The 26363-nt window shown below is 41.3% G+C and overlaps 1 protein-coding gene across 5 annotated transcripts in view; it reads right to left on the bottom strand.

Moving 5' to 3' along the window:
• The window catches only part of PDE4D (phosphodiesterase 4D), a 574941-nt gene that overhangs the window by 45823 nt on the left and 502755 nt on the right, over positions 1 to 26363 (bottom strand). For all 5 annotated transcript variants that reach the window (XM_042454656.1, XM_042454650.1, XM_042454653.1 and 2 more), the window contains exon 6: positions 23542 to 23654. In XM_042454656.1, coding sequence (XP_042310590.1) covers positions 23542 to 23654 — 113 coding nt within the window. The remainder of the gene's footprint in view (positions 1 to 23541; positions 23655 to 26363) is intronic.

Raw genomic sequence — 26363 nt, 5'->3', positions numbered from 1 at the left:
AATAGGAAACAGAGAGGTACCATGTCTTCAGCTACATAAATATTCTGGAAGGACAATCGTATAACATCTACTCAGAAGTAACTCCTACAGAATTCAGTGAAGCTCACTTGCAGATAAGTGTGCATAGAATTGTAGCCAAAGCTTCCAAAGCAAAAACTGGTGTTTTATAATCATGAACAGATTTTGGACTAACACATGTAACTACACAGTTTGTTGTTTTACCCTCTCCACATCAAATACTGTAGTTACATTTAATGCTAAGGAAATAGTGATGTTATAAGGAGTTAAACTCCTGCACTTTTGCAATCTTAAAGCTACTATATCATACTGGACAAAACCAGATATACTGCCCTGGGCCTTTCCTGCTAACAGTTAACTGGGCAATAATGTACACTGCTAGTGTGAGAATTTATGCTAAAGACAGGCAAAAAGAATGGGCAAGGAAGCTGTGTAACTGTAATAGCCCTTTTCAGGAATTATGTCAATGGCTTTATAGCTGTAATTTATTTGCCACATTTGCAGTTTGCCTTTCTTCCATCATAGAGTCCATGACATTCCCAGATGGTCTCCCATTCAAGCACTGAGAACCACTTAGCTTGAACAAAATGGCTGTAGCATGTGGTCACTGGAAACTGGAAAGGCCTGACAACTAACATTTGATGGTGAACTATTTCCTGACCACCTGCACTCTTCTACTTGTTGACCACCACTTTACAGTGAGGGACTGTGCCTTTCCAGTTTACGTAATACTAGATGCTAAAACCATATGAGTAGTATCAGGCACACACAAGTGAGAGAGAAAAAAAAATGTGTGGAAGGACATAAAAAAGGGTTCACCCCAAATTTAGAAATACTGAATCTAATCCAAACTACTCAAATAATGTTTGTGAAAACCTGAACATTCAAAAACACCATGAAAAGATGAAGGTGAATGCTGTTGCTTATATAGCCAAAGCAGCACTACCAACTGGCAACAGGGAAATATGAGTAAGTTTGACGGAATTAGCAGGTTTGAAGGAATTGTAAGATTTGCTATGTTCAAAAAAAAATTTAAAAAAAAAGAAAAAAAGAAAAAAGTGGATGAGACTGTTCCCCGAACAACGTGTAGCCACAGAATTTGGCTGATGAAATATTCATTTGCTAGTGGAGGCGGGAGGGAGGAATAGAAAATTTGTGGAGAGGCAAAATGGAAGATCTGGAATGCTGAAAAACAGCACTGCACACTGATCAAACTTATTAAATTTTCACCATGTTAGTTAGAAGTTATCACATTACTGGTAGTTCTCAGTTCATGAAAACCCTTAAAGCATATGCCTCTGTGTGTGTGTGTGTGTGTGTGTGTGTGTGTGTGTGTGTGTGTGTTGGCCCCATTGGTCCTCCAGATATTCTAGACTTCAGCTTTCAGAAGCCCTACCCACAATGGACAGTTGTAAGGCATTATGGAAACTGTAATTCAATAACCTAGCTGTACTGCACTTTGAAAATTAAAAGGTTTGCTATGGTCCAGAGCTCACTAGTCAAAGAACATGGTAAAGCTATTTTTTGGTCTACAACTTAAAAGCATCTGCTACATGCTGTGCCACTGGCCATGCTGGGAATCTGGAAGATGCAGCCCTAATAAACAGCCTTCCCTAGCTTTATATATTATACACAAGGGAGAGAGGGAAGGTGGGGAGAAGCAGTGCAGACAAGAAATGCAAGAGGACCAGTAGTGTTGTGACAATTCTACATAAATCTCAACTGCATAAAGTTAATCTGTGAAAGCACAATCTTCCAATGCTTTCTGCAATAGTTTCACATTTGCAAATAATGATGGAGGAGAATCTAATAGTCTTGTTGAATCTATCTCAGTGAATGCCACCAACAAATCTACTGATACATTCTACTTCAGCAATGTAACACTAAAATCGGCCTTTCCAGTTTGTTCTTCCTAAACATGGTGCTTTTCAGGTCATCAACAGAGTGTCCTGGGAGAATGTAAATGTTCTTACACTTATTTCGGAACACTGATGTATTTTGGTGTGAGATTTGTGTGCACTTATCCTTCCTCATCAAAAGCAACCTTTTGTCCTATGGAAAGAAGAGGACAGTGCTGGTAGGTGATGGCTTATAGCACAGTAGAAGATGAATTGGTAAATGCAATTTTGTTGCAGTTTTCCCCAGTCTGTTACCTCCAAATGTATTGGTCTATATGTCCTACCAGCACTGACATTGTCATGCTGGCTGGGAATGACAGAACTTGTAGTATGACACATCTGGAGGGCACCACACTGGGGAAGATTGCATCAATAGTATGGTGGCAGAAGGGAACTACTATCATCTCCATTATTATTGTCTCCTACAAAAACTGGCTATACAGCATCTGTGATTTACAGCCCATCTTGTACCATGATATTTCATTTACAGAGTATGTGTGGATATGGTCTTGCTTATAATGTATTGGTTATAACATGTGGGTTACTCACCAACAATACTGTGGACTACTACACAGAGATACGCAGGTGCTTTAAAAGCATAGTTTCTATTAAAAGTCCTCAGATCCATCCAAGTAATATTATCACTGGAGCTAGTTAGTTATTAAGGGCTCATTTACAGTTCTTCCTCCAATGTGATACATGCTGTCACCTGCTATCAGTGTCCTCCTCTTCTCTAACTATGGGGTTGACAAAGAATGTAGTGGGCTTTGTAAGTGAATGGACAGATACAAATCTGAAACTGTAGTACCACAGCGTCTAAAAAGCAGAGCAAAGACATTCTGAGTCTCTCAGGATATTCTGCCATTGACCCCTCTTCTTCAGTATAAACACTTCAAATAAAGACTCCAGTCTGAAATTATTAAACTATCACCAAATTTGATTCTAATCACTTAGTTCTCAAATGAGATTACAGATTCCACTTCCACTACAGAGGCGAAAATTAGCACAGCAAAAGTTGAGTGATTGTGTTATCACTAATCATCATCATATTGCTTATCTATGACTTATTTGCATGGGCATGTCAAACACCTAGTACACCTCTTGCATTTCAGTTATTTATTTCAAATCCTTCGGTTTGTCTCCCTCTCACTTCCCACCTTTCTGTCCCCTTTGTATATAATGTACACATACATCTTCAAAATAAAGAGAATGCTTTGTGCATCTGATAAAGTGGGCTCTGGCTCAGAAAAGCTTCTTTGCAATAAATCCATTAGTCAGTACAGTTCTACAATTTGAAATCCCAAATGTGCTCAATCCACTCTTAACTTCAGTAAAAGGATATGAGGATATGAAAACTATTAATTCTAGCAGCTTCATTAAAAGAACCTAGTAGGTACTTATTGTTAAATAATCAACAGGACATATGTTCCATACAGCTAGATCACAACCATTTAAAACACACACTGATTTTTCTTTGATATCGAAGAATGGAGAGCGAGAAAGAGAAAAGAGAATAATTTAACATGCTGGAAAGTCAGTTACAAATATATGTATACAGTATATAATTTCAAATTGGTGAAACTTGCATTAATAAATATTGATGATAGTAAAAGCTTGTTCAATGCTTCGATTGAACAAACTTCGGCATATTTGTGTTGCTTGTCTGCAAGTCATTTCAGACATATGGTGACTTTAATGCAAACCTTATAACAGGGTTTTCTTGGCACATTTCTTCAGAGGGGATTTGCCATTGCCATCCTCTGAGGCTGTGAAAGTGTGACTTGCCCAAGGTCACCCAATGGTTTTACATGGCTGAACTGGAATTCAAACCCTGCTCTCCAGAGTCATAGAACTACTCAAATCTCTACATCACACTGTCTCCGCATATTTAATCAGCAGTAAATCCTAACTCTTATTATAGCAAAAATGCTGCTGTGTCTGCTTTTTACATGTAAACTGTACCCACCCTACTCTGGAAATCAGAAAATGCTTGTTTACAATGGCAAACATGATTGGCAACTTGGGATAGAGGATTTAGAAAGAAGCAAAAGGCACCAAAAACAACCTTCTTCAACAGTGGCCTTTCTTTAACTTAAAAAAAAAAATCAATCAGTTTAGTTTCCCCTATCTGTATGTAATCTTCAATCAGGCCTGACACTACAAATCAAGAAAATAAAATGTTTCCAGAAGGTGTCCTATGCCATGATGCATATCCCTATCCAGAACCTCTTGTTTCTTCTATCAATACATCACGTGTGTATATATGTGCCTTACGTCACCTCTTGGGAAACCATATGGTTTTCATAGGCAATGTATACTGAATGGTGGTTTTGCCAGTTCTTTCTTATGAAATATAGCCTATAGTACCTAGTATTTGTTGGCTGTCTCCCACCCAAGTACTAACCAGAGCTGACCCTGCTTCCAAAATTAGGTGGGAATTTGGTGCCTTTAGGATATTTATATAGAGTGGCAAAGCCTTCTCCTGTAATGGCCACTATTTTCTGTGGTTAAGTCAGTGCTTCTCAATTATATTCTGTCATGCCCCCCCCCCCGGAAAAAGAAAAAATTTTACCCCCCCTCCGCGCCTGTAAATAGTATCATTTGTCTATAAAATACAGAGCCTCGCGCCCCCCTTTACGGAGCCTCGCGCCCCCCCTGGGGGGCCCGCCCCACTATTTGAGAAAGGCTGGGTTAAGTGGAGGAAGGGAAATCAGACGTATCTAGTCACCATGTCTCGTCAGTTCCATGGGGCATAGTTTTATTTGTCACAGCAAAAACAAAAAGGTTTGCAAGCTCCTGAAAGACTAACCCATTTAATTTGGCTTAAATTTACATGGACTACAGCCACTTCAACATGATAAAGACATAAAGAGAGTAGACAAACATTCAATACAAACTCATTTTAATGACTAAGAATGGGGTCTTCACCGGCAGGAACCAAGTCATAATTGAATCCAAACAATGTGTCATATTAAAATGAGTCAGAGGAGAAAACAAACAAATCAACAAAACAGAATATTCTGCGTTGGATCCCTTCACTGAACTTCTCATAAGTCAAGATAAAAGCATGGGACTGAATAGATATTTCTCTCTCTCTCTCTCTCTCTCTCTCACACACACACACACACACACACAATTAACAGCAGTAAATGCCATATCCGGAGCACATTTCCTTAGCTTGCATCAAGTTAAGAATTCATACTGGATAAAATACTGGATAAAATAAAGGCACCCTAAACCTATACTGGGTAGTATAGAGATACTTTTATATATAATAAGAGGATAGATCTATAAGAGAATAGATCTTAAAGTGGATTTGTTACAATTTTCAAAAAAAATATAATAAAAAGTCTAAAGATTTGAAAGTAGTTGTGTGCCTTCAGGTAATTTCTGACTTGCGGCAACCCTATCTTCTTGCTGTTTTTTTCTTGGCAAGTTTAGTTTGGAGGAGGTTAGCTGTTGCCTTTCTTGGGCTAATAAAATGTGAAAACAGACTTCAATTGAATTACTATTATCGAATGACAGGTATATTAATATTAATAAAATATTAACAGCGGAAATAAGGGGGGAACCCAGAAACTAACCACAGAAATGAGCAGTTATTTTTATTAATAAAATATTTTTCTTTTCCTATATCAAATTATGGTTGTTTGATCATCCAGCAGGTCAACCTTCATTCAAGACCACAGCTGCTGTTTCTTGGATAACACATAAAATGTGAAGAAACGCTGAAGGTGGCAATGAAATTCTGTATGTACTTCCAGCCCAAAGAATACTGTTAGACAACATTTCAAATGAAACTCTTTCCTGAATACACCTTTTGGACAGGATATAAAAGGCAGGTAGAAGGGAACCCCATATTCTGTGCAAGATAGGATTTCTTCATGTTTTTCAAAACTGAAGGAGGGAACAGGAGGATGCAACATACACTGCAGAAATAATCCAGTTTGAAACTGCTTTAAGTTTCTTTGCTCAGCGCTACAGAATCCTGCAAATTGTAGTTTATTGTGGCACCAGAGTGCTCTGACAGAGGTTAAATGTCTCACAAAACTATAGTTCTTAGATTTCCCTAGCTAGGGCACTTAAAGTGATCTCAAACTGAATTATTTCTGCAGTGTGTTTTGGACCACAGCATTAGTACCAGAAGATGACATTAACTCAGTTAAGTTGTCCTGTGGCAGAACTATCACTAATTGTCCCAGCATTCAAACTGTTACGCCAGTCTTCTTGTAGGCTGCTATTTTCCTGTGTAGATGGCCACTGTGTCTATTCCCCTTCCATTTCAAAAGAACCACACTAGACTGAGGCTATACTAGTCCAGAAGAAGGGATATTTTAAATACCGTAGCTATTGCCCCCAAAGGCCCATTCAATCCTTTCCCATTTTCCCTATGGTGGCAATTCCTCTTTCATCCCCTCTGCCTAATGACTTTCCTGACCTTAATATCAGTATAGGGCAAGAGTCCCAACCTAGGCAACATTTTTTCTTCAGTTCTTTTTCCAGCTGGATTTCCAATCTTACCTAGTTTGCCACCATTTTAGACCACCTGCCTTGCTTAAGGCCATTTTACTTTTAAAATACCATTTCAGCTCTTCATTTTTTTACTGCAGTTTAAACATTTCTGGGACGGAGAAGAGTCAGAGAAAACCATCATCCTTGTACTTACACCTACAGACTACTGAAAAAAGAAGTGTCTTAATTCCAGAATTTGCAACAAACCATGCCACTAGTTCTACATAAGAAAGCTGACACAAAACCTTGTAACCACTCTATGCCATTCAGAAACATTCCAGTAACAATGAAGCTAAGAAAAATATGGCCAACTCAATTAAATGTCCAACAAAGCAAGACACACCCACAAAAATAAACAGTGGATTTGTTCAGCAGGCTTCTACTCCACTCATGCTGTTTATTGAGAATTCATCCTTGAAGTATAGGAACTGAATAGCCGCAAAAAAATAATTTCCTCTACAAATCTTCCAAAAGCATGGAGAACTACTTGCAGGCAGAAACAGAACAGCAAGTATTCCACAGTTCTGCTTTTATGCCTACCAGTGATTTTCTATCTGCACTTTTGGCTGCTTTATACAGAAAAAACAAAACAAAAAACAAATCATAACTATTCTATTTTTAAAAAAGAGCTCCTGCCTTCAGGGGCTAGGACAAGATTTGCAGAAAGGAAAGATTCAGCTTCCACAAGAATAGTTTAAGGTGATCTCATTCTCATATTTATATACTACTCCATGTCCACTGAATGATTCAAGATTTCACAATTCAATAAAAGCATTTCCTCTCAGGTATGGATGTACGCAGCTGTGCCTGGAGATACTTTATTCAACAAACATATTGCCACCATCAGTTCGCCAATCTTTCTGGGGTGATAATTAAAACCCTTTGTTAAATTCAGACCTAATCTAACTCAGTTATACAAATTCTCATTCCCTCTTTGAGTGTGTATGGGTGTGTGTATGCACTACAGTTTCTACTGTTGTGACTTGTAACCACCATATACTCTCAGTTTTATAATCACGCATTGTTCCTATTTCTGATTTCTCTGTAAGATCTGTAAAGAACTCCAATTACGTAGACAGAAAAGCAATGGAAGAAGGGGGAAAATATTACGTACTTCTTTTTTAGCAGCATTTCCCAATATTACTCAATCCTTGGGACAGTTCCCTATGCATTCATAATTCTCAGTCGCCGAGACAGTTTTTAATGCAGTGCTTTCAACTGGGGAGAGGTTTAAACTGGAAAAAACAAGGATTTGCTCTAGCCAGTCCCAGAGATTCCCAGCACATGCATCAGAGAGCATCATTTTACACACTGCAATATCATCTCCATACCATCAAGCTTTCAAAGTACTTCCAATAACCAGCCATTTAAAATTTAACTGCTGTAGATCCACTTTCTTTCCAAGCTGTAAAAATGTATTTGCTAATTTAAGTTACAACAGAAAAAACAAACAAAAAGAATGAGAAACAACTGGCCTGTTACCAAACATTAAACTGAGCCTTACCTGGATCCAAAATTCAGGTGCAAAAAACTTTGGCCATACTTCACAATGCAAGGAACTCACAGTCATCTTACTGAAAATTTGTATCCACTCCGTTTTAATGACTAAGCATCCAAAGAAATAGACTCTGAATAGTCAGATAAGCATTTTTTAGAAGTAAGTGCTCTATCATTCTCCAAGCAAACTTTGTCCTGTGCTTCTAGAGGGGGCGGGGATCAGTTCAAAGAAGCCATTTAAAACAATGGCCTGAAAGTTTATATTCAAAGATGCTATTTTTGCAAGCAGTCTCTTACACACAAGATTCTCTCACAAAACCTCTAATGCACAGACAGAGGCAGCTTTTGAATCCTGTCAGGTACTTTCTGGCTTCTTGTAGAGAGCTATACTAGCCTGCATATACTCCAAAATGACAACCTCATCTCTCCTCGTTGCTATGGACACGCCATACGTCAGACCTGCACTTTTTTCCCTCAGACCTGTTTGTTTATGACAGGCCTAGGTGCTTCCTATTATGGTGCCTGCATCAGCACAGCTTGCTATTCGCCAGTAATGAGAGCCCGCGGCAGCCACTGAGGTGATCAGCATGCAGCAGAGGACAGAGATGCTGAGGAATTTGAGCATGCTCTCTGCAACTCTGCATAGAATGGCAATTTTAAGAATGGGTAAGTAGCATACAAATCACAGAGCAGCCCCATTTCCCCAGATACAGTGTATTGTGACTGGTGTGTATGTGTATGTATGGGGGTGGGAGCCTACAGGCAAGCTGGTAAAAATAAAATCCTGGAGAAGGACAGCTGTAAGTAACAAAACAAATGGACCTCTTCAAGTTTAGCATAATCTAATGCCATCTCAGTTCTTGCAAATCAGATGTGGAACATCAAGCTGCTGACAGCAGCAAGAAGAACCCCCTTGAAGTCTCACAAACAGCAAGTGAGTCTTTCTTTTGAACTTTAAGAAATATATTGGTTTTCCTTTGGTTGTAGAAGAGAGTCTGTTTTGCTTCTCCTGAGGATTTGATGGGAGACTGCCCTCAGAGACAAGGGAAGACATAATCCAGAAGGAAGACAATGACAAGTCTCAAAGAGTTCCTGGCCGCCAACACTGCCAGTTCAACTAAGACAACATCCACTTAGTCCAGTCACCTTGCCAAATGACCTCACTTATTTAGAAGAGACAAGGCTTAGCTCACACTGATGTATCTGGGCCCCGTTCACTATAAATTTAGAGATAACACAAATAATGGACTTTCCAGTTTCCAGACAACTCCAGGCATGTAGCATTTTAGCAGGAGCAGAGGCTATTACATCACTAACCATGTTGACACAAATCGGATGGAGTTGACTTTCAATTATGAAGCAACCACAGAATCAGCAGACATCTACACACATTTCTCAGCACTCTGATAAAAGAATGAATACAAAAGCACAAAATGCAAAAACTTATTTTTTCCTCTACAGTTTTTTTTAAATGTTACATAACTCAGCTAAAAGAACTAAACTAGAGGTTCCAGTATGCACACCGATGACAACTGATTCAGGAATATCTTTGGGCCATCAAATTTTTTGGACTACCATTGGCCATATTGGGTAGGACTGTTAGAAGTTCAAAATACATGGAGGACCAATAGCTTCCCCAGTATTCCTCTGACATTTATAGGTACTTAGCGGCAATAGCATATTAATCTGCAGGAATATCTAACCTGGCCTATCATTGACTAATAAAACTGGATCTAGAAAATTGTGTATAGTCATGGCTTCTAGGGTGCAGCCTGTCTAGAATTGGTAAAAAGAAAAAAGAAGGTTAGAGAATGATCTGCACCACTATTCCTTGGGAAGGATGGTCCAGGACTCGCTTATCCTTGCTTGCATATCCTAGCTTACATTCTAACAACCATCACTGCACTAACTTCTCATAAATCTGGGTCAGCTGAAAGTCTCAGATATGGACTCAGAATAGTCCCTCTTAAAACTGCACACATGTTAAAACAGAAACTTTTCCAATTATGGTTACAATGTTGTGAGAAGTCCCTCGACGCAGTATGTTTCATTCTCTGCAATTCTTAAAACACATGCTCAAACACACAGATCTGAACCTAGAAGCCCTATTCTGCAGGAAACTCATTTTTCTTAATGTCCCTTATTTGTGACTTAAACGCTTACATTGTGCATTTTAAACAAACGTGTCCAATAAAAAGATATTAGCTCCAATTCATTTACAAGGAATGGAGATGGAACCCACACAACAACATAATTCCCCTAATGCAACTCATCTTATGGTTCTGATTTAATCTTTAAGGACCAAATGGCCTTCTGAAGTAGAAATGCAGTGTTGTAATAATCAACAGAATGTCAAAATATAGGGCATGAAGCTGGAAGTTGAAGCACTTGTTTCTAAGTTTCTTCTCTTATTCTTTCATTCCTTCAAATTTATACCAGCTTGTTACCATAAAGTAACAAAACCACCTTCAAATAATTTTAATTTAAAAACAAAAAAACCTAAACAAATATGGAATAAGGACTGATATATCAGCCATATGTGGAATTTATTTCTCAGAACAGCGGAATTTTATGTTCATGTAAGCAATCCTTATTAAACTACCAAAGAAAAAGTCAAACATCAGGGAATATTTTATGCTCTGAAGTATTCCATATACCCCAGAATGGGAGTTAAGATTAATTTAGGATTAATAGAGCAAACCTACACAAGATGCAAGTCCTACTATGTTCAATAGGGCTTGCTCCCTAATAAGCTTTCTTATACTAAAAGGTTTCATGGAATTCAAGCTGTTTTGTCAGGCAGATGTAGGAAATCAGCTCACTGTTTAGGGGTTCAGCCACCAGTTCATACTTTAACTTGGTTAATGATATGGTTTCACATCAGGAGAAAAAAAATTGAAATACAAATATGTGTCTGCTCTTTTAAAAGCTGGATGACTTTTAAAAATGAATACACAACATTTTGGTTTAGGATATAGTGTAGGAACAATGGGATGGGTAAGGAACACCATGAACTCATCTACAAGACAACTGCAATGAAAAGGAAGAAAGGGACCAAATGTTTTTACTAATACAAGTGGAAAGAAACTCCTTTAATTTAAGACAGGGCAAAGCAGAAGGTAGACTGGAATCTACACTGGTATTTGCATTGCTTCCCAGTGGTTTATCAACAATTACAAGCCAATAAACATATTCTTCAGCTGAGGATGTATACACTAAAAAGCACAATTTCCTACAATTTTATGTCTACCTTCCTGAGCCACTGCTTTCACACTCTAGACCTGCTGGCAAATCTTAAATTTCTCAAAGAAAATAAAGCAGATACACAATTCCTCTCAATAGACTAATGAGAAGAACAGTTCCCAAGTTTTTGGGAAATTAAAATGAAGTATCAAACTATTCACTCATAAGATCACAGAAGGTGAAAAGGGGGGAGTAGAATTAGACAAACATTTAGGTAACACTGACTTTTTTCCGGTGCAGTTTCTGCCCAGCTCACAATGGAGAGTTACTGGATTAGAATAATGTAGCCTTCTCTATGATAACACTCTCCAACAAATACAGCTAAGAGATTAAGGGGCTGTAGCTCAACACATTTAGAGGATGCCGTTGGTCATAATCGACCATAGCTGTGGAGTTGCATTCTTCTGTTCATAAAATTTCTAGTCTAAGAATATGAGATGACAAGCTAGCTTCTTAGAGATGGTAGAAGAGAAAAATGTGCTTATGTCCCTAGCAAGAGAACTCCTACCTGCAGTGTAAACTTGCCGTCCTCACATAAAACCAGGACACTGGAGTTGGGGAGGCAATATTGTCCTCAGACACTCACAGCTACTTCATATCATCAAGAAATTCACAGCATCAAGAAATTCATGCTTGCAAGTCACTCCCATGAATAAAATCACAGGATAAAATGAAAAGTATATTTATGTCTACCTGCAAGTGGTAGTCATAAAATATTGGAGATGCTATGTATCTCAGAACTGCTTAGCATATATGTGACAGATTCATACATCTATGCAATATTTCCTTTCTATTTTGTGATTTCACTTATAAGAGTGACTGGAATATTCTTGAAAGTGAACTGTTTAGTCTTTTGTCTTCCACAATGGTAAAGATTTCCATTCACTCAGACTACCATGCCAGCAGTCGTAGGTGCCTGCTTTAGCTTGGATCTATGATAGACTACCCTAGTCCCCCTGTATTTCAGATATTAAAATGAAGCACCAAACTATGAGCTTTTAAGACCTCAGGGGAAAATGCAGGGTAAAGGGTAGAATTAGACAACTGCAGACGTCTTGAATAATAATAATCCAGTTGTAGCTTAGGGAACTTAGGTCAGACCTATGGGAGAACTTTCCTGATCTGAATCACCACCACCAAATTTCCTTTTCCTTCATCAACTCTCTGACGGAGTCCATTCCACTTCCTTGGCAACGCTTTCTCAGAAATGACAGTTCTGCCTTTGTCTGCCAGACTCCTTGTTCACAAGCTTTTTTCTCAATAAAGTGTGAAGAACTCCCTCTGTGCACTTGTGCTACTGCTGAAACTGTGTGCAAGCGGAATCTAAAGTTATTTTGCGCAGGAAAAGAAAAATTATGTAGCAAGTTGCTTTTTGCACCCTATCCTTGAATCTGCAAGTCTTTTCTAGTGGGGAGAATGATGCCTACCCATCCCACCCACGCTCATCTCCATGGTTACTTGAGTGGAAGCCTTGTGTGCTCCTGCAGTACCTAGAGCAAGTACGGTTAAAACATGAGGCACTCCTTCTTCTCCACTGTAGAACAAAGACTCAAGATCCTTGTATCTCATGCCAGCAGCACAAAAAGAAGGTGGTGCGTAGGTGGAGAAAGGTATTACTTAATTAATATGTTAAATATAATCTTTTGTGAACACATGAAGAAATATTTAACTACACTTCTTTGCTTTATCCCTTCCTGCAAGCCATGAATAATTTATAGCCCAAAAGGCAGCACTGATGCAGGGTCATTCTGATGTGGTCCTAGAATCCCATCGTCCTCTGTGCTGAGTGTCTTTGTATCTGGCCCACATCCAAACAACTCAGGTCATCTGTATGACAGATCACAGCAAAAGTAAGGAGCAACAAAGGTACAGCTTACTGCAGACCAACCTAATTCAACAGTCAAGTAAAATTCTCATCAGTGAATGAAACTGATAGAAGAAAGCTCAAACTGATACAGGTTTGCTGACCAATCTCACTGGGGAAAAATTACCTTTCATTACAAACCTAGGGCCAGATTCTTAAATAAATATTGTCAACCAAGGTCTTCCAAAAGCACTGTCAGACGAAAATGTCTGTGTCCATACACAGGAGGAAATAAAATAAAAAAGGGAGCCCCCGCCTCGATTATTATTTTTTTAGATAAAAAAGGTGGAGAGGAGGAAATGGTCAGTGTTACATCCTCTGGAGTCTGCTTCTCTGAATAAGAGTATAATAGGGACTCTAGCAAAAACTCCACCCCAATGATACCAGTTCCTCTCTGCAGTAACTCACTATCTATGGAAAGGGGGAAAAAAACACCTCCGTATACTAAGGTATAAAAAGATGTCCTTCTAAACTGTACTGGAACCAATCAAGGAAGATTAAAATAGTACCATGTCATTTAACAGCTTCAGTACCTACATTTTACTCATGCTCCAAGTGCTTCATTACTTCATGGTGGCAATATTGAAAGTATATACTGTACAGGTAAAAGGAGCCTCGGTGGCACAGAGGTTAAATGCCTGTACTGCAGCCACTCACTCACAAACCACAAGGTGGTGAGTTCAATACTAGCCAGGGGCTCCAAGTTGAATCAGCCTGGAATCCTTCAGTGGGACACTAAAATGAGTATCCAGCTTTTGGGAACAATTAACTTACACTTTGTAAACTGCTTAGAACATAGGTAAGCAATATAAAAATGTACTTGCTACTTGCTAGTATACCCCAGTTAATGAACTAGAGGTGTTCCTGGGCATTATTGTGTGGTTACAGGTTCCTACACCACCACAACCCAAAAAAGTGATGTTCACTATGTTCAGTATGTTCAGCTGGCGAAAGAGCCAGGTCAAGTAAGCCTTTCATAAGACAACAAAAACATTTCGAAAACTCTACTAAACACTTGACAGCTTCTGTATATTTTCTTCCAAAATATATGTAGTGTATTATTTTTCCAAAATATATGCAGTGATTTCCCCCCCCTCCCCCACTGGCCTTCAGTTTTATTATATATTTTTGTTTTGGTGGCCAAACGTATAGATCTATGCTTCTTACAGCGTCTGAGATAGAGTTATCTCCTCTCCCTTGTTCTGTCTGTTTTGCTGTTCATACACTCGTAGTAAGAGATTCTGGAGAAAGCAGCTGCTCACCTTGCCTACTGCAGTCAAGCTCACAAAGCTACAATAGAACTGGCCACAGTAGATTCCCATTCTTTCCCAGCTCAAGCTTTTTATTGCACTGTTTACTGTTAGGCTTGCCATATCCCGCCTGGGGGTGGGACTTTCCCGGTTTGGGGCGGCGGTCGCATGCGTCCCGCCCTGGTTTGGCCCCACCCCCGGGTTCCACCCCCCAGAGAGGCCCTGGAGGCGGCTCCACGATCGCGGAGTCCTCCAAGTCTTCCCTGGGGCTTGGGAGACGCTATCTCCCAGGCCCCAGGGAGGCCTTGGAAGCGGCTCTGCAATTGTGGAGTCCTCCAAGGCCTCCAGGCTGGGGGACGCTGCTCCTAGGCCCCAGGGAGGCCTTGGACAAGGTTTTAAAATGTAGGACTTTTTTTTTAATTTCCTGGCAAGGAAATTAAAAAAAAAAAGCGGCCTACCTTTAAAACCTTGTCCTACATTTTTCCCGTTTGGAGGTCCTCGGGGACTGGCAACCCTATTTACTGTAGACATACTGCTGCAACCTAACATCAAAAGTTTGTGTTTCTACAATCCTCCTTCACCATCTTCCCAAAGTTGAGCTGCTAAATATATACAGTGGTGCCTCGGGTTACGAAATTATTCGTTCCGTGGCACCGTTCGTAACCCGAAAAGCCTTCGTAAGCCGAATATTGCCATAGGCGCTAAGGGGAAAAGCCCCGATTCCGTGCGAAAAAGCCGAAAAAAGCACCAAAAGTTTTTCGAACCCGAAAAACACATTCGTACCCGAAACACATAATTCCCTATGGGATTTTTCGTATCCCGAAAATTTCGTAACCTGGGTATTTCGTATCCGAGGTACCCACTGTAATATATATCTATAGTAGATAGATATAGATATATATTCCAGCTAGCAAAGGAAAAACTGATGAAAGCAGGTGCTAGGGAGTATAAAGACACTGTAAAAGACCCTTCTTCATCAGAGGTTTTGTTAATGAGGTATGCCTAGTATCTCTTACTGAGTTTGGATTAAAATGAATGAATACTTTCAGAAATGTCATCTACAACAAGGCTTAACAGCTCCATTGGGTAATGGGATTTGCCCAATACTATTCCGTTTTCACTTGGAAGAATGACCTTAAGTGGACTGGTAGAAACATGTTGCACATACCCAAGAACCCAGGTTTAATCCCTACACTGAAGTCTCAAAAAGACTAGAGCAGTGGATAGGAATGACCCAGAACACCCAAAAGCCCAGAGTGGACTACTGGACTGGGTAGACCAACAGTTGGACTTGTAGAATGCACCCAACACATTATTCAAATACCTATAATTAGTGCTGATTGCATGTCTTTTTTCCTCTAGAAAACCAAGAAATTCAAAAATCCACGCTGAATTGTGATAACAATGTATTCTCACTGCTTGATGTTACATAAGATAATAAGCTGCAGACATCATGGGACTTATACCAGCTTTCTGATCCTGGAATGGTCAACAAAGCATCAAACTGCCTTACACGTTGGATTTTTTATTATATTATACTCCACAATTGAAATGCAGGAGCTTGGCTGATAGTAATCCTTTTAAACTGATGTGGCAGCCTTATTCTTGCTGTTTAATTGGAACAAATTTCTAATCTACACTGTAATGGCAATCTATAATGCTGGACAAAAATGCATCACAGTGCTGAAACTTATACAGCATTCGTGGCATATTACAGTTAACATGCATTGGCTATTCCAAAAACTCAAACCAGCCTACTGAGGACCAGTGTGGGTGACCAAGAGCAGGATCTACTAATATATTCCAAATTCCTAGCAGCAGTTGGTGATAGTGGCAGAGAAATTTACTTCATAAAAAGAATTTGCAATTTGTTTGGTTGTCTCTGAGAAGAATTATATCCTCTACCACCTCCACATCTAGAACTGTATCCATCAACACATTTTACAGCAGGGAAGAAGGAATCCCTGGTCTGTCACCTCTCCCTAACACCATTCTCCCCAGACCTTAATTAGGAGCTATAAAACATTATGTGGCACTGGAGGCTGGTGGTTATGTTTTATTTCACATTTATTTTGTAGTTTCTGTCTGCATTCCCAAATTGCATTAAGAGTTTGATGTAATGATGAGGCAATCCTAGGTTTTCAGACAGGGTGTGTGCATGTGCGTGTGTGTATAAGGAGGGAGCTCTGATCCTTTCTGATCTGCCTGAATCCCTCCGTAAAGGATATTAAGACACTCCCATACAACTACACACGGTAGGCTGCAGTGCAGCAAAACAACCTTCTCAGTGTGTGGCACAACCGCGTGCAGGTGAAATGTTATGTTTCCTTCATCTCTCCCTTTTCTGGTGTGGTGTGTGTAATCTCTTATCTTCTTTTGTACCCTAGTATTGCTACCCAGATGAAGAGGGTAGTGACTTAATTCCTAAGTAGGAAGCACCAATCTTAAAATTACTCTTGCTTGGGTTCCCAGTTCTAATTAAAACTCAGCCAGAACAGAGAGGTGGCTTCCCTTTTATTGTCTCTTGCTTAGATATCCAAGTGTCAGTTCACCAGTGCTGCCCAGACCCCCCTAATTCCATGCTACTTCTCCTTGTGTGTGTGTGTGTGTTCCTCAAGTTGCCTGCCAATTATGGCAAGCCCAATGATTTCAAGGGGTTTCTTAAGCAAAGAATACTCAGAGGTGGTTTTGCAGTTCCTACCTCTTGAAGACAGCCTACAGTATCTGCTATTTGTTGGTGTCTCCTATTTAAGTACTAACCGGGCTGCCCTGTTCAGCTTCCAAAATGAGAGAGGATCTGGTTCTTTTAGGGTATTTAGGCTTGGACCTGGTGGTATGAACCTGCTATGGTTACAACTCTTCTAAACAGCCATACACTATGCCACACAGTGATTGGGAAAGGTGTGTGTTTTTTGTATTACTAACTGAACGTTGATTTAAGAAAGAAATTAAGCTGAGAAAATCAAAGTATCTCAACAGGTAGTTTCTTCCTAAACTGTATGCTTTGTGAAAAAGCCAGATTTGGATAATGCCTATAAAAATACAACACTTTTGAGTTCTTTTTCATTGTTTCATATTTATTCAAGACAACTTAGGTACTAGTTAACTTTTTCCCATCTTACAGTTATTATCTCAAGCTACCCAAGGTAGCAATTCTGAAAGCTGAAAAGGTTAAAGGAAGGGAAACATTTCTACTGTGTTTACTCTTTTGGGAAGTAAACGTATGCCTTCTTTAAAACAGCCTTACACTGGACCCTTGTTATACGCTGGGGTTTGGTTCCAAAGCCCCCCGTGTATAAACAAAATCCGTGTGTGCTCAAGTCTCATTAAATATGACATAGCAAAATGGTTGTCTCTTATAAAAAATGGAAAATCAAGGTTTGTATTTGAAATTTATGCTTTTGGAACATTTCAAACCCTGTATGCTTGAATCCGTGTATAAAAAATCCGTGTGTAAGAAGGGCCGACTGTACAATTTGACACACATAACTACATTCAATATACATTAATTTGTATGGAGAGGGGAAAGAGATGGAGAGTAGCTGCCTGTGTAGTGCTTATCTCCTTACTATATAAGCATTCTAAAAGAAAGCAAATAGGAATCTCCGATCAGGGGTAGGCAACCTGCGGCCCACGGGCCGGATGCGGCCTGGCGAGGCCTTGGGACCGGCCCCAGCCCAGTCTTGCCGCCGATTGCTGCGGGGCCTTTGGGGGGCAATTGTCTATAGAAACCTCAGAAGCATGCATTTATATTAACATTTTTTTAAAATCAGCAAATTTTTTCGCGTGTCCTCCATTTTTTAAACAAGTGTCTTCCATTTGGAAATTTTGTCCCACATTTGTACTGTTTATTTATATTTTAATTTTCTAACAAATATATTTAATGATTTATTTTTGCTTCAGCCCCCCAGTTGTCTGAGGGACAGCAACCCGGCCCCCGGCTCAAAAAGATCGCCTACCCCTGCCTTAGATAGTCTGATAAATCCTTGTTGTCTCTCTCTCAAGAAATTCTTATACTAACATTATGCAGGAGCAGGCACTGTTGTGCATCTTCCACACACTTTTTATTTGCAATATCTACAAGAGGTACGGAAAACTAAAAATGAATCAGAAATATACTATATGAATGGGCTTTAGTATGTCACAGCTTTCTTCTGCTTTCTGCAAGCTGCTTTTGCCAGTGCTTGTGGGGCAGAAGCAGCTCTAGGAGCCAGCTACGAAATCCTCTTCTACGAAATGCTACTCAACTGTGTGTATTGGATTAAATTATGTTTATGTCCAGGAGATAAGGTTCTTAAAGGGTGGTATTTCTTGTCAACATAATCCGAGCTAGCTACGCAAATGCAAACTCTATTTATTTATGTGGCTTTGTTTTACAAGTCAAAAGCACTCATGTTATTTTTAATGTTTGAAAAAAGTAAATATATTTGATTTATGTGCACACATAACCACATATGCACATCTTCAATGAACTAAGCTCTGAATGGCATTCTCTCTTATGAATAGACAATGGTTACTTTTATTTTGAACAAGGGGTACAGGCAACTTGAAGGCACACACACACACACACACCTTTGCCCCTTACAGTTACCATGCAGAGACTTTCTGATAACACTGATTTCCCAATAAGGGAGGGAGGCACACAAGAAGATTTCCCCATTTTTCTGTGTAGTCACAAAATAAATAAATAAATAAATAAAATCCCGAGCCTCTTTAAACCAGACTTCTGCAGGATTAGCACCTAAAAACTGGTGAAATGATGCCCAGAAACTTCCATGGGGAATGCAAATACCAAAGACCCCTGAAAGACCAACCCATAGAATATGAGCTTTTTGGAGTTAACCCTATCATTTTGGTTGCAAACAAATTTTGCTTCCTAAGGTATAAGAAAGGAACTGGCAAAACCACCTCTGAATATTCCTTGCCTAAGAAAACCCTGTGAAAAATTAATGGGGTTGCCATAAGCTGACAGGCAATTTGAATAATAATAATAATAATAATAATTTGTTTTATTTATATACCGCTATTCCAAAGATCATAGCGGTGAACAGCAAGTAAGCTAATTAGCAAGTAACCTAATTTGCCCCCAACAGTCTGGGTACTCATTTTAGCGACCTCGGAAGGATGCAAGCCTGAGTCGAGCTTGGGCCCTTTTGCTGGTCTTGAACTCGCAACCTTGTGGTCTTGAGTGAATGGCTGCAGTACAGGCATTTAACCACTGCGCCACCAGACACACAAAATCACAACTATTTGCAAGTAAACAAGCATATGATTGCATTGCTATGTATGGGTCAGGTTATTGACACATTGCATTTAATCAGCGGTAAAGAAATTAAGACATCCACATTCCCGTTTTATGGATAAAACGGGACCAATTATTGTATGCCTGCAATGCACACTTTCAGTGCTGATGTAAGAGATCACATCATTCAGGCTGACCTTCAGAGTGGCTATGGCAACTCAGCTCATTGAACAACTCATACAGGGAACCTTGGCTGTATGGTCTCAATTTTAAAGCAAAGCAAAAGATCACTTAAGAAATATTCTCTTTCCTTCTATCACTGGATATTTCCCAACTAGTGAACACATCCACAATACAAGGCACTTTTTCAAATGTTCTTGTCTATAAAAACATCTCTGCAAGAAAACTGAAAGACATGCTATTGTTAAATAATGTTTTCAAGGAAAGTAACTGCCAATATTTAATGAAGTTTACTTTTTAGTTATGTAAAAGATGATAATGCTTTGAAAGAATGAAAAGAACAGCATACCTCCAAAGTGACCAGAAGCAGCTTTATTTTGGCCTGTCTGTATGGGCCCTTAGTTAACAAAAGAAGTATTAATTTAAAGGGGGGGGGGGGGGAGATAAGAACCACAACCCTAAATTTTAGGACCATAAAAATGTCATTTAAACATATAACTGGTGAATTAAGCTCAATATCTCAATGAGGTAGTTTGGTGGAATATTTAAAATGATCAAGTACTGTTTTGTTTGTTTTGTTTTTAGGACAGGAGGGCAGAGAATGATACAATCTCTTACTATGATCAAATGAAGCCATTTCTTGAGCACTTTTGTTTGTAGCTATCATTCTTTCGCTTTCCACAAAACTTGGATTGAGACATTACAGTTTTAAAACTTTACATGTATATTTTAAATGTTTTCCTGAAAACTTAAAATGGTGAATGCAACAAGTATCTAAATGCAAGATAAATGTGTTGCGTAGGAGCATTCATCCAGGAACTGGATCTGACTACAATTCCATACTGAAAGTACACTTTGTGGCAAACCTGGGTATTGTGCAATGTGTGAAACTGCCCTTTTGTGCACATTTTGCATATGTCTAAATTGAAAGTTTCAATCCCAGTTTAGTTTCATTTGTAAAAAAACATTGAATTCACTGTCATTAAAAGAAAAGAAACAAGTTAAATTGCCCCTTAGGAAAACCTATCCCAGTGTTTTCTTGGAAGAATTTGTTAGAGATTCAAATCCTGACTCAGCCATAGTTTCCCTGCCTTCCTCTACGGTGAGATTTTGGCCAAGGCTACGACTGAACTGGGATTTGAACCCTGGTCTCCCAGTGTCAAGTCCAGCACACTATACTGGCTCTCACAGCCATACTACAGGATCTTAAATATGTTATTAGATTAAATATGCTATCACTTCATTACCCAGCCATCTCTCAAGTACTGAAAAGGACGTGAAAGAAACTATTGACTGATTCAGTGTCTCCGATGTCTTGGTCTCTCTGCTATTGGCTGCTCTGGTCTCTTTGAAGGGTGTGATATAAATCAGATTAAGTAAACAAAAATATATAAACATGCTCAAGGGGCTTGCAACAGAGATACTGCTTTCTTGTCTTACTATTTCTACAGACAACTTTTTAAATGAAGAAGATAAACTGAGAAAGGTTAAGAGAACTGAAAGATGCCCAAAGTAATAAATGTGGCACAAATATAGGAAAGCATTACTCCTCTAAATGTATTTTACTATAACTGAGTTTCATTTGTAGCATAAAAAGAAATGTGCGGTCTTGTCCTCCTATTGTGATGAATATATGTGTAATTTTTCTTTCTGCTTTTAGAAAAGTGATCAAATTTCAGATTAGTTACTCAGGAGTAAGTCCATTTAAATCACTGGGACTTACCAAGTCAGTGTGCACAGCTTCTCCTCTGCAAGTGCTCGTTTTAGTATCTCCTACATTTTATTCATTTGTTTCAACATGTAATACTTGTTGCACACCAACCTCTTTGTACCACAAGCATGGCCTTTCTTGTAACTTTCTCTTCCCGGCCATTTATGTTGTAACATAACCACAACTCTTACAGCTAAACCTGAGTAATTTGTTGAATGCAACTGTTGCTCACAGACGCTGTTCTTTTCTCTTCCTGTGTGATGAATGATTCTACTAGTTTTTATAGTTACATGAAATGGTTAATTAGAAAATATGTATTATAGTTGAAGGTGTCAGAGTGCAATGTGGGTGGGTCATAATTGGAATATTTGTTGTTAAATGTAATAAGAGTTAAATGTGGACAGCTTCTGTATGGTTTTTATGCTGGTAAAAATAAGTTTTTGAATTAAAATTATTTTTTTAAAAATTAGAGATCACTGCAACGTTTTGGAACTCTACCTGAGAGGGAAACCTTTATGGAAAAATCAACCAGAGAACACTCATAGACACAAACAAAAGAGGAGAATTCAACTTCCCACCAGAGCTCATCCCTTTGTAAAGGAAACAACATCCCATTATTGAAGGGAGCTCCTAGGATGGTCACCTCAAGACATTGTCCCTGGGATCTGGACAGGGTGACCAGATATCACAACCACAAAGGAGGGCAAGGAACCACAACATTCAAGAAAAATGCAGAATGTTACAACATAAAAGCTAAGTAACACTCATGCTTCTTAGTCATGCCCAAAAGGGAGGACATTTTGGAAGTTTTCCTGGACAGAAGGCTGAAATGTAGGACATTTGGAAAATGAGGACATCTTAGTCACCCTAGATTTGGGGCACCTCAGGACCACAAGGCATGCATGCACATTTTAAACTGGCAAACTGTACATAAGAGGTGAACTTCCATGCAAGTTTGCCTTCAGGAGTGGCCTGGCTAAACCTCAGACCAGGATTACAATGCCTGGGATGTGGAGTAGCCAGGAGGCCAGGTACGAAAGTGTGTTACGTGAGGAGAAACTGAGGGAGTCTGTGCAGAGTGACCAGATGTCTTAACTGCAAAGGAAGCCAAGGCATTGCAAAAAGGGAGGGCATTCAAGAAAACAAGGGAGGACATGACCAAATTGCAACTCAAAACACTCATAAAAATTTAAATTCCTGCTTCTTAGTCCCACTCAAAAAGGAGGCCCTTTTGGAATTTCTCATGGACAGAAGGCTGAAATGGAGGACAAGGCCTGGAAAAGGAGGACCTCTGGTCACCCTAACCGCAAAAGGGGGCCAAGGCATCCCAAAAATGGAGGGCATTCAAGAAAAAATGGAGGACATGACCAAACCAGAGCTAAAGACACCCATATATAAATGCCAATTCCTGCTGATTAGTCCTGCTCAATATGGAGGAGCTTTGGGGGTTCCTCCTGGACCAAAGGCTGAAATGGAGGGCAGCTTCTGGTCACCCTAACTGCAAAAGGGAGCCAAGGTGTCCCAAAATGGAGGACATTTGAGGGGGAAAATGGAGGGCATGTCCAAATGAAGGTTAAAACTACTCATATACATCAATATCAATTCCTGCTTCTTGGTCCTGCTCAACATGGAGGGCCTTTGAGAAGTTCTTCTGGACCTAAATGGAGGACAGGTCCTGGCAAAAGGAGGGCCTCTGATCACCCGAACCACAACAGAAGAGCCAAAATGGAGGGCATTCAAAAAATAAAAAGGAGGACATGCCCAAATCAAAGCTCATATATCCGTGTTAACTCCTGGTTTCTTGGTCCTGCTCAACATGAAGGACTTTTGTGTGTGTGGGGGGGGGGGGGTGTTCCTCCTGGACAGAAATGGAGGACAGGTCCTGGCAAAAAGAGGATGCAAAAGGAGGGCCAAAATGGAGGACATGCAAGGAAAACAATGAGGGACACGAGCAAATCACTCCCATATTGGGGGTTGGACTGGATGACCCTTGGGGTCCCTTCCAACTGGATGTATGAATGTCAACTCCTGGCTTCTTGGAGACCCTTTGGGGGGATGTGAGTGAGTGAGTGAAAGGGGGGCCCTGTTTGGGGGCGGCAGAGGGAAAGCGGGGGGGGGAGTCCTACCTTGTTGGAGGCCATTTCGCTGACGGAGTGGCGGGTCTGCAGGGTCTCCAGCTGGTCGAGGCACCAGTCGAGCTCCTCCAGGGTCTCGCTGGCCAGCTTCTGGTAGGCCTCCTCTGCCAGGAAGAGAGAGGGAAAGAAGGCGCGCTCAGCAGCGGTCCTCAAGCGTTTCACGGGGCTCCGGGCCGCCGCCGCCGCCGCCCTCCTGCCATAGCAGCCCGCCAGCCGAGGGCGAGGAGCGGGGCCCGGAGGGGGAAGGGGGAGCCCGGGGCCCAGAGCCAGGGGCTGCTCCTTCATATTGGGGAGCCCAGGGAGGGAGAGAGAAAGGCCTGGCCCTCTCTGCTGGGACCCCGCAGGAGAAGAAGAAGAAGGGGAAGAAGTCCGAGGAGAAGAAAAGAGCGCTCTTCGGGGAGAGGAGGAGGGAGGCCAGCCGGGCCCTCAGGGGGGCGGCAAGGGCAGCTCCTCCCGCTCCTCCCTCTTCATCCCCAGCGAAGCAGAGCCCAGGCTGCCCTGGCTGCCTCTCTCTCTGGGTTCCTGTTGGCTCCACTTGGCTCCCTTCTTGGCGCAGCAGCCTCGCAAACCCAGCAGCAGGAGGAGGAGGCTCCTCTGGCAGCAGCCCTGGAGGGGAACTCCTTGCCTCCCCCGCCTTACAAGGGCAGCAGGAGCAGGAGGGGGCCCATCCTCCTCCAGAAGGGTACTAAGAACAGCCTCCTCCGCCCTTTCTTCTGCTTCTGGGGGGCTCCTTTCTCGGACTGGCCGCGGGAGAGAGCGCCTGGGCGCCCTGGCCTTTCAGGTCCTGCTCCGGAGTTCCCCGCCTTCCTTGCTTTCCAGCGAAGGAAGAGCAGGAGGAGGAGGAGAAAGAGAAAGAGAAAGCTCGGCCCGGAGCTCAGGCGCTGCTTTCCCGCCCTCCTCCCCCCCCCCCCCCCCCGGCGGTGGGACGGAGTGACTCCTCTGGACTACACACACACACAACACTTGCTCCTCTTGAGTACACACACCCACACTTTTGTTGTGTATAAGCACTTGCTGAAGTATACACATAACACTTGCTCCTCAGGCACACACACACATTTACTCCTCTTGAGTATACACACACCACTTGCTCAAACACACACACAAGACTTGCTCCTCTTGGGTACACACACACACACAAGCTCCTCTTGAGTACAGACACACATTTCTCTTGACTCCATGCACACAAACTTGCTCTAATTGAGTACACACACACATTTTCTCCTCTTGAGTACATGCACACACCTGCGTGCTCCTCTGGAGTACACACACACACAAGCACCTCTTTACACACATACTTTTTCCGCTTGAGTGCACACACACACCTGACTACATGTACATAAACTGGCTCTTCTTGAGTACACCCACACCCACTTCTCTTGACCACACATACAAATCTGATCCTCTGGAGCAGGGGTAGGCAACCTTTTTGAGCCGGGGGCTGGGTTGCTGTCCCTCAGACAACTGGGGGGCTGAAGCCAATAAATAAATAATTAAATGATTTTTTTAAAAAATTAAATATATAAATAAACCAGGACAAATGTAGGACAAAATTTTCAAATGGAAGACACTTTTTTTTAAAATGGAGGACATGCGAAAAAATTTGCTGATTTTTTAAAAAAAGTTAATATAAATGTATGTTTCTGAGGCTTCTATAGACAATTGCCCCCCAAAGGCCCCGGTGGCAATCGGCGGCAGGACCGGGCTGGGGCTGGTCCCAAGGCCTCGCCGGGCCGCAAGTTGCCTACCCCTGCTCTGGAGTAACACACACATTTCTTTTGAATACACATACACACATGAACTTGCTTCTCTTGAGTACACACACAGAGAGAGGCTCCTCTTGTGTTTGTACACATACACACACATGGATCCCCACATGGCTCCCTGGGCCCAAGCTGCGGCCATGAGGCGGGGGTGGGGGCGCTGACAGGCCAAGAAATCTCCTGCTTCTTCTGCTGCTCCTCCTGGCCCCCTCTTCAGAGGCTGAGGAGGGAGGGCCTCATGGAACCCCCACAGGAGGAGAGGGCCCAGGCCAGCAGGAGGGCTGCTGGCTGTCCAAAGCCCAGAGGAGAGACATGATAAACAAGACTACTATGCCTGCCTCCTAACCTTGCAGGCCTTGGGACTCTCCTGGTGGCTCTCCCAGGGGCAAAGCAGGAGGAAGCCACATGCAAGAGAGCTTGGCCCCTTGGTGTAGTTTTCTAAACAAAATGTTGGGCTGAACAGTCTTTGGTCAGGGAAGCGGAGCCCTGCAGGTGAAGTTGAACTACAACTCCCATCAGCCACGGTTGTGATAGTTGATGGCCCCAGGGAGATGGAGGCTGTAGTACAACATCATAGGGTAAGCTTCTCTACCCCTGATGGTGGTAGAATCACAAGAGTTGGAAGGGATCCCCAGGGGCCATCCAATCCAACCCTTTTCTGCCATGCAGAAGACACCACCACAGCACTCCCAACTGATGGGCTTCCAGCCGATGTTTAAAAACCTCCAAAGAAGACTCCCACCACTCTCTGAGGCACCATCTTACACTGTGGAAAAAGCTCTGCCTCTTACCATGAGGAAGTTCTTCCTAATGTTTAGGCTGAAGTCATGAAGACTGCTTCATTCACTTCAAAACACAGCCTTGTGCCTAGGGACCTTCCTGTTCATTCTGAGTGAGGCCCACGGACTTCTGCCTGCAAGTTCAACCCTCATGAAGCCACTGGCCTGCTTCTTGTCTTTCTACATTGGCCAAGGCGTCCCCATGGCAAAAAGTTCATGGTACTTTGCCAAAGGGGGCAAATGATGGAGCCCTTGGACAATTCCCGCATGA

Source organism: Sceloporus undulatus, chromosome 2 (assembly GCF_019175285.1).
Source record: "Sceloporus undulatus isolate JIND9_A2432 ecotype Alabama chromosome 2, SceUnd_v1.1, whole genome shotgun sequence".
Classification (NCBI taxonomy): domain Eukaryota; kingdom Metazoa; phylum Chordata; class Lepidosauria; order Squamata; family Phrynosomatidae; genus Sceloporus; species Sceloporus undulatus.
The sequence above is the reverse complement of the archived record's forward strand: the minus strand, read 5'-3'. Positions and strand labels throughout refer to the sequence as shown.